This window comes from Ostrea edulis, chromosome 3, assembly GCF_947568905.1.
Source record: "Ostrea edulis chromosome 3, xbOstEdul1.1, whole genome shotgun sequence".
Taxonomy (NCBI): Eukaryota; Metazoa; Mollusca; class Bivalvia; order Ostreida; family Ostreidae; genus Ostrea; species Ostrea edulis.
Genome location: NC_079166.1, coordinates 37,301,855 through 37,310,398, shown reverse-complemented (window position 1 = coordinate 37,310,398; position 8,544 = coordinate 37,301,855). Strand labels below are relative to the sequence as shown.

Genomic DNA, 8,544 nt, shown 5'->3' with positions numbered 1-8,544 from the left:
AATTGCTAAGGAAACGCCGCCATATTGAATGTAAACTTCGAACGAATCTATCGGTAGTTTGTGTGATTTTAAAGTCTTCGAATGAATTCATAAATTAAAGGTAGGTATATATCATTTGAAATTATTTTTAATGACGTTATAGTATTCGAGAAGCACAAATTGATATCTTACATCGGGAATTTTAATGATGTGCACGGTCCCGGTCGGTGCCCGTCTGTCTGGTTGTACTTTTCAGTTATAAAATGTCTTTCAAAAGGGTTGTATACATCTGTTTTGTATTCAACTATAAATGTAGTAGCATAGAATTGTGGGTTTGCATATCCTGTGTGCTATGAAATTTTGTTCAATCATATCCACGATACAATTGGAGTTTGACAGTTCTGTTTGACAACAACTTGTATATTTTTTTTAGAAGGGTAGTGAAATATGGCGTCAAGAATGAGCAGAAGTTCCCATGGTGGGAAACCTTTTTCTGCCAACAGAACTCGCACAGAAACTGCGGGTAAAACTACAGCCGATGGCCAGAAGTACCCAGAAATCAAACAGAGAGGTTTCTACTCGGATATTATTGGGGTAGAAGCAAATGTCACAGTAAGTTCTTTGTTAATGTTATATGCAATACTAAATTGTATATGTATATATAGGTTGACATCACATGTACATATCAAATATACATACACATGTTTAAATATATGTATATGAACTGTTAGTATTTAGTTTATTATCATTATATATATTTCATATTGTGTAACATGATTGTATTTGCCAACATGCTTGGTGAATCAATAAATAAATTGATATTGTATTCAAATATATCTTTATATAGACAAGTTTGTATTTTGTGCACGTGTGTATTTTATGAATATACCTATTGAGTATACCTTGTGCAATGTACATTAACAAATTATCCAATGTTGGCGATGTTCCAGGATGCATTAGAGGGGCCTTTGGCAGATCAAGACACGCTATGGAATATTGCCAAAGAAAAACACACACCAAAAGGTTTGTCACATTTAATAAGATTGGATGGTGAAATAATTACGATCACAGCCATTAATTTTCAAAACTTAAACGAAGATTGATAGCAAAGAGCATATTTTTTATCCAACATTTGAGTCAGTCTATATAATTCTTTGCAGTACATATTTTGAAATATTTTCATTTCCAATCTTTTTCCCTTTGGTATCTCTACAATTGTAATGGTAGCCATATATCCCCATGAATGTGTTGCAGTTGTGAATAATGTGGATATGAATCTTGGTAAATGTAGTCACAGTTTATATTAAATATAGAATTTCCACATCGTATATATTAACAGCTAGAAATTTCCACATTTAAATTGAAGAAGAGTGTAAATTATATAAGAAATAAATTTCATTTTAATAGACATATCACTCACCATGAAGTATGCCGGCATGAAGCCTCGCAGTTCATATCTTCATGTATTTTTAAACCTGAAATTATTTCTTTAATAAGCATCATTCATTTATTTTTGTTAGTGTTTTGCGTAATAAACCTATGCTGAACATTTCAATGTATTTCATTTCTTGATAAAAGCATTGACTCTACAACTTGACCAAAAAACTTAGAGCAACAACACAAACTTGTATTCCTATTCTGCAAATTATTCTTTCGCTTGTGATCAAATGTGATTATTTACAATTACTCTAATATTTTTTTCTTTTAATGTCAAAGAGACTCACAATAGCTTGTACTTTTCTTTCACAGTTACTACTTTTGAAGAGAAAACACCCATATTAGATACCTTAAAAGGTCATGTGTATGGCCCCAGCACAGAAATCACAGCTATATCAGTAAGTGGGGTAGAAATCATCACAGCTTATATATTTTAAATCCACATTTGGTAACTACGTGTAGTTTGTTTTTGTGCAGTCTGATAATTCTGTTCTCTTTAATGCACCTTTAGGATTTCCCCATTGAAGCATCAGAACCCAAAGTGCAGCTCCCATTCTACACAAGGCCAGGGGATTGTCCCAGGAAAATTGAAACTGAGAGGTAAGGCTAAAACATTCTGGTAAATTAGAAATAATATATCGTATTAAATTTTAGGAATAAGAAAGGAATCTTAGAAAAAGAAGTTTCAAGATGATGTGCAATAGAGGGATAGGGATATGGATTTTTGTATTTGTGTAATACAGATTTGTGTAATCAAGGTCTCTCCTCTCTCTCTCTCTCTCTCTCTCTCTCTCTCTCTCTCTCTCTCTCTCTCTGTATATGCATTATTGTACTTTGAAAAATTTCAATTTTCAGGAGGAGACGATTGTATGAAACACTAGACCAGAAGTCCCTACTGAAGTCTGAGGGAATCAAAACAGACCAGCTAATGCCCAAAGAGAGCCAGTTTCCTGTCAAGTTAAATGTAGATCCTAATGACCCCGCCCCCTTTCCTCCATACCTACCTCTCCATTTGTTTGATAATGAAGAACATGACATCCGCACATCCACAGAGTGGATCCAGATGGGGCAGGTTAATGGACACAGGAAGCCAGTTCCAGGGTTAGCCTTATTGCCCACTAAGGACTCAGACAAAGAGTGTAAGTACAAAAACAGAAAACTTCTAAACAGTGTTCCTTGTCAGTGAATTTTTCTTAAATATGCATCTGAGAACTCAAGTGCAGTAGTTTGGTTGGTGTTGCTGTTTTAGTATTGGGTATTTTATTAGTATGTATTAAGTTTAGATCAGAAAATCCGATCAATAACATTGTACAGGCTATATGTCAATATATGATATGGATATATTGTTAAAAATGTATTTAAGCATTGAACAGAGGTAACTAACCCATTGCAAAAGATGAACTGGTGGTAATATGTAGTTATTTTAAAGTGGACCCAACAGATCCTAAGATTGTGTATGACTGGTTCGAGGTGGGAGTGCTGGACTACAGTGCTAATGACAAGTGCTACCTCGTCCAAAAGGTCAACAATCACGGCCGCGTGGTGGACGGGTCAGGAAATCCAGTCATCAATGGAGGCGTGCAGGCTGATGGTGAGGAGGTGTTTCAGAATTTTAGTTAAGAAGATACTAATAAAGTCCTAATTTTTACATGTTTCACTGGTCATAAAATGAAATGTTTACAAATGAAGGTTCACGGATAGAGCTTCCAGGCCAGTACTGGATTCCCAGAGTGAGACTGATGTTTAAGGGAGAGGATCCAAGAGTATTTACCAAGAGAGTGGTAGATGCGTTCAAGTTAAGGAAGGAAACAGAGGCCTTGATTCGGTACAATCTGTACGTGGACTGCATGCCAATGGAGGGTGTGGGAGAGCTGGATCAAGCTTCACTAAAGAGGATGATTGAGGCCTCCAGAGATGTCAGGGGACTCAAGAGAGATAAGCGGTAACATTCCAAAGAAAATCCTTCATCTGTCCCCCCCCCCCCCCCCCCCGAATTTCTTCGTGCATTTTCTTCATCCAAAATTTCTTTTTTTTCTGCAAATTTTTCTTCTACATATAGTTTTAAATTGATGTGTCAGTGATTGTGATGCAATTTTAATGTACCTAGTATATATATTATGTGACAACAATCATTGCCTTAATGTTCACGTGAAACTGATTGATTTTATTTATAGGGAACATGTGAGGGAAATTAAATTTACTCCATTGTATCTGTAGACTTTAGTTTGTTGTACTCAGTCAGCATTCCATTAATTTTTATTTTCAGACTGGATGATTATGTGCAGGTGTTGGAGAAGGAGATTAACATTGACTTCTGCCGATCGATGAACAGGATCATTTTTGACAAGACCGTAGAGTGTGATCCTTTCACTTTTGGTTTTGTTACACAACCTGAGGATAAAGAAATTGAGGTCCCTGAAAAAGGTAGAAATTAAACAGAGTTTTATATCATTATTTAAGTTATGTATTGTAATGACTGCAAATATATACCAGACACTTTTCCCAATATGTCCTAAAGTGACTGATTGACAGTTGCAGACATTTAAGTATGAGACCACCAGTGTGGTTAATGTTAAGTCGTTTGTTTCCAGGGTGTAATGTGGACATTACTGAGTACCCTTTTGACAGCCAGTATGACGACTTCACATTTAACTCGCTGTTGACCCGGGAGGAGAGTATTTCGGCCATTGGGATGGTGAGAACTGAGTGCAACAAGGTGGTTATCATGTCTCTGTTCCACATCCCAACCACCAAACCCATGAGGCTCGAGGAGTTCGAACAGACTCAGTCGCAGGCCACCTCACAGGTATGTGTATTAATTTACCTCATAGGTACATGTATCATTCATCTCAAAGGTTCATGTATTAATTCACCTCAGTCCGCAAGTATGTGTATCAGTTCACTTCACGCTACCACACAGATACCAGGGCTTGAAGCTAATTTTTAATGTCACCAGTCCAATTGGACTGATGGGGTATAATTTCAACCAGTCCGCAGAAAAATTCACCAGTCCAACAGAGCTTCCAGAAATAATTAAACATATTTCGTTAATGTTATTTAAATAAAATTTAACTCAATATGCCTCATACAATATTGTAATACTTAAATGTGGGATTTATATTTACGAATCAGATTTGTCTGATATCTACAGATCGAAGCATGCAAAATGTGTGTATAAAATTTCATAAATATATTTTTCAAAATTATGCTTTAGAAAATTAACCAGTCCCATTGGACTGACTAAAACAAATTTCAGTCAGTCCGCCAGGCTTTTAACCAGTCACAGGATACATGTATTGGTTCACCTCACAAATCTGTGTATTAGTTCAACTCAGGTTACCTTACAAATCTGTTTATAGGTTCCCCTTTCAAGTATGTATATAAGTTTGCCTCAGACCACCTTCACAGATAGGTGTATTGGCTCACTTTACAAGTATTAGTTCACCTCAGACCACCTTTGTACCAGTTTGTTTGTTTGTACCAGTTTACTTGGGAAGAAATCAAATATGTCAAATAGATATACTAGTATAGGTACTGATCAGTAGAGTGTACTACAACATCTAATTCTGCTGTATTAAACTTATCTCAGTAAATAGTGCTCTGTAATTATCATTTAGTGTCAATATAAGGTGTCAATATACATGTGTGTGGGTAATTCATTGGGTTGGGTTTTTTTTCAAAGCAAATCTATACTTTCTCAGATAAAGGAAGCTAGCTTCTATCCCAATTAGATCTTGATTATCACTATTATTGCTGAAACACAGAATACATGTAATCAAATTATTGGCAGCATCCAAAGGCTATGTTAGGATACACCAGATTTTCAGAATAGGATACTTATAGATATGCGTTTTTTTGCTGTAGGTTTCCTTGTTCCTGAAGGACAGTTGGATTAGCACCCTGAGGAATGCCATCAGAACCTCACTCCGAGATGTCGGAAAGGGCTGGTTCAACATCCATGAAAAGAACTTCCAGGTGTATGAAATTTCCAAACTGAAGAAGCTCATGGAAATGGTGAAATTCATCATGCAGGTGAGGATTAGAACTCTTGTGCCATATTGATTACCGTATATTGATTATTTATTGGTGTGTGACTTGTATATTCTACCAGCTTGGTCTGAAGAGTACAATTATGTATTTTAAAACTTTTTTAATATAGCATGCTCTTTGACATGTACAATTTAAAATCATCTAATTCTTTTAGGGTGGATAAAATGTGTGATTTTAACTGATTGGTAGTAAAAGTTAGACTGATACACAAGTCTTCATAACTAGTAAGTGAAGGCTCATGGGTACATATTGTGTTTCCCTAGGATTCCATGCGATACCTGATCCAGGATTCACTGGTCCACTTCACTCAGATGGTGTTAGATGCGAGCCATTCTACTCTGAAGCTGCCAGAGGACTTCACTTGGGGGAAAGACCTTATCAACAGCACCTATAAGTATGTCAATGCTCCTACTAAATGATGCCCATAAGTCTGTTAAGGCCTTTACTAAATAATGCCAATAAGTATGTCAAGACCTTTACTTAATAACACTTATAATTATGTCAAGGCCTTTACTGAATAACACCTGTAAGTATATCAAGGCCCCTACTAAATAATGCCCATAAGTATGTCAAGTCCTTTACTAAGTAACACCTATAAGTCTGTCAAGGCCTTTACTAAATAATACCCTTAAGTCTGACAAGACCTTTACTAAATAAAACCCTTAAGTATGTCAAGTCCTTTACTAGATAACACCTATAATTATGTCAAGGCCTTTGCTAGATAAAACCTATAATTATGTCAAGGCCTTTACTAAATAAACCTAAATACAAAAATGGCATAGAATGAAACAGAAATTGATTTTCTTTTGATTGCAAATGAATATGTGGTAATCAGATTGTTGTCAGTTTCTATGAACTTGTGTCCAGGGTCTTTAAAACCACATTACTGTCTTGCAGGCCCAAGAGAAATGCCCTGTTTCTGGTTGACCTAATGCTGGACAACCAGGGTGCCCACTACAGTACCAACGTGAACAGCTTTGAGACCATGCTGGTGGGACTGTTCGACAAGGCCATCGGCTCCACACAGAACGTACCACAGCTGGAGAAGGTAAGGCCATTTTGATGATCTATTGCTTATGCACTTGATTCAGCATCTTAAGCAATTTGATAACATTTTGGAGTACTTGGCGTCATCATGATTTAGTACTGTCAATGATACATTATGCCTATGTAGAATCAGGTTGGGGGGAGGGGGGCGGTTTTAGAGAAAATAATCATGTTTTAGAGAACATAATTTCATAATTTGAGGAGTGATTAACCCAGAATTAATGATTTTACAGTATCTATCTTGCATTGAGAACTCATGTCTGCACTAAATAAAGGCATAAAGAGATATAAATGTATGCTTGGTAAAGAATTTATATAGAAAGTACAATTGAATTATTGTTGAATGTGTCCCATTACAGTACATATTGGAGGATATCTTCTGGTCTGGCACACCCCTTCTAGAGTCGGTGGGAGCCCATGAGCCTCCAGTGGAGAAACTCCGCAAACAGATCATCGACGCCATTAACCAGGCGTTGATCCCGATGAAAGCCTACGCACGGGAGTATGAGACACATTTGGAACTGATGAACCTAGACATCAACAAATACATTGCGTAGGAAATTTTATTTAATGTATTCGAAGATCATGCTTTAATAAAACAATTTTGTATTTCATGAATTTTAAATGTTAAATTTTAGATGCAAATGTTTAGACAGAAAAACAAAGTTTAGATTTGAATAAGGTTAGCCATGATGTCTCTGTAACAGATTAGAGATTGAATCAAAATACATTCTGATATGATGATAAGGATCCTACAATGCTCTTCCAATTTATTCTTTAAATATAATGTTATTTTTTTTTATTCAGTGACTACGAGAAGAAGGAAGGAACAACAGCTGTGGAGGTTAAACAGGAAGTGGAGATGCACCTCAAGGAAAAGGACATCATTGAGGCAACCATCCCAAGTAACATTGTCATCGGGCCATTCTGGGTCAACACTGAGTCTGTCAAACAGACCCTGTCCAAAAAGAGGAAGAATCTCAGTAACGCCATGTTGGAACTACTGGCCAGGAAACTCCGAACACAGGCTGATGATGTAAGCTTTGTTTTCATTGGCTGTTTTGTATTGTTAGCTTATAATACACAGACTTATGTTATGAGCTTTAATTGCATTGGTTATATTTGTGCTTGGGTAACTGTACACAAGCTGATAATGTAAGATTTTTTTCCATTGACAATTTTTATTATTGGACTCTCTGAATACAGACTGATGATGTGATTTAGGGTCTTTGTGCATTGTTGTACATGGTTTACAGTTTTGGAATATAAATGTATTGAACTACTAGAAGAACAATTAACTTGACTTCTTCCACTTCATGATAAGCATTTACAGCATCAAAGTGCAAAAATATGTCTATAGCACTTTGCAAAATGTGAAATAGAATATACAGATGCTGTTATGAAAGTTTAGCGAGATATCTCAGAAGCTTGCAGAAAACATGTTGTCATTTTACTGAGTAGGAGTGGAAACAAGATAATCAGTGTAGATGTTTCCTTATTCTGTGACAGGCTTGTGAAGAATTTAAGGAGATAAACCGTAAGCTGTACAACAAACCAAACTGTGTGGAGGAATTGTCCGACATGAGAGAATGGATGAAGGGAATCCCCGAAAGGCTACAGGAACACCAGGTAATGTTACATCAGGATTATATTTAGATTGAGTGATTGAAGGGAATATCCCGAGTCTCTGGGAACACTACGCCAAGTTACATCACTGTTATATGTGTATTTACAATGTTATATATAAGTAGCAAAAATAAAAGTCTAAATCTTAAGTAAATACTACGTAATCAGTTAGGGCTATTCCAGAAATAAATACATGGGGGGGTCGGGAGGCACCTTTTGTATATACCAAGCACCCATAAAAAAAAATAAAAAATTACCCCATGACCCATGAAATTAATAAACTCATTTTACAATGACCCATTTAATAAAGAAAAAAAACAACTAACCAGACCCACCACAAAAATATTTTTAAAAATGAAAACGGTACAAATCTCGCTAGGTTTTCGGGACAAACATTCTAGTCAA

General features: G+C 36.1%; 1 protein-coding gene across 6 annotated transcripts in view; it reads left to right on the top strand.

Moving 5' to 3' along the window:
- LOC125673105 (dynein axonemal heavy chain 1-like) overlaps positions 1-8,544 on the top strand; it is a 59,419-nt gene continuing 50,875 nt past the window's right edge. For 5 of the 6 annotated variants that reach the window (XM_056160609.1, XM_056160605.1, XM_056160610.1 and 2 more), the window contains exons 1-16: positions 16-100; positions 413-591; positions 930-1,002; positions 1,729-1,814; positions 1,928-2,016; positions 2,272-2,555; positions 2,846-3,007; positions 3,106-3,358; positions 3,683-3,840; positions 4,008-4,222; positions 5,281-5,448; positions 5,730-5,860; positions 6,364-6,514; positions 6,873-7,066; positions 7,321-7,549; positions 8,023-8,142. In XM_056160609.1, coding sequence (XP_056016584.1) covers positions 427-591; positions 930-1,002; positions 1,729-1,814; positions 1,928-2,016; positions 2,272-2,555; positions 2,846-3,007; positions 3,106-3,358; positions 3,683-3,840; positions 4,008-4,222; positions 5,281-5,448; positions 5,730-5,860; positions 6,364-6,514; positions 6,873-7,066; positions 7,321-7,549; positions 8,023-8,142 — 2,478 coding nt within the window. In that variant the 5' untranslated portion in view covers positions 16-100; positions 413-426. Of the gene's footprint in view, positions 101-412; positions 592-929; positions 1,003-1,728; positions 1,815-1,927; positions 2,017-2,271; positions 2,556-2,845; positions 3,008-3,105; positions 3,359-3,682; positions 3,841-4,007; positions 4,223-5,280; positions 5,449-5,729; positions 5,861-6,363; positions 6,515-6,872; positions 7,067-7,320; positions 7,550-8,022; positions 8,143-8,544 lie in introns of all 6 variants that reach the window. The other variant, XM_056160604.1, reaches the window with a different exon arrangement.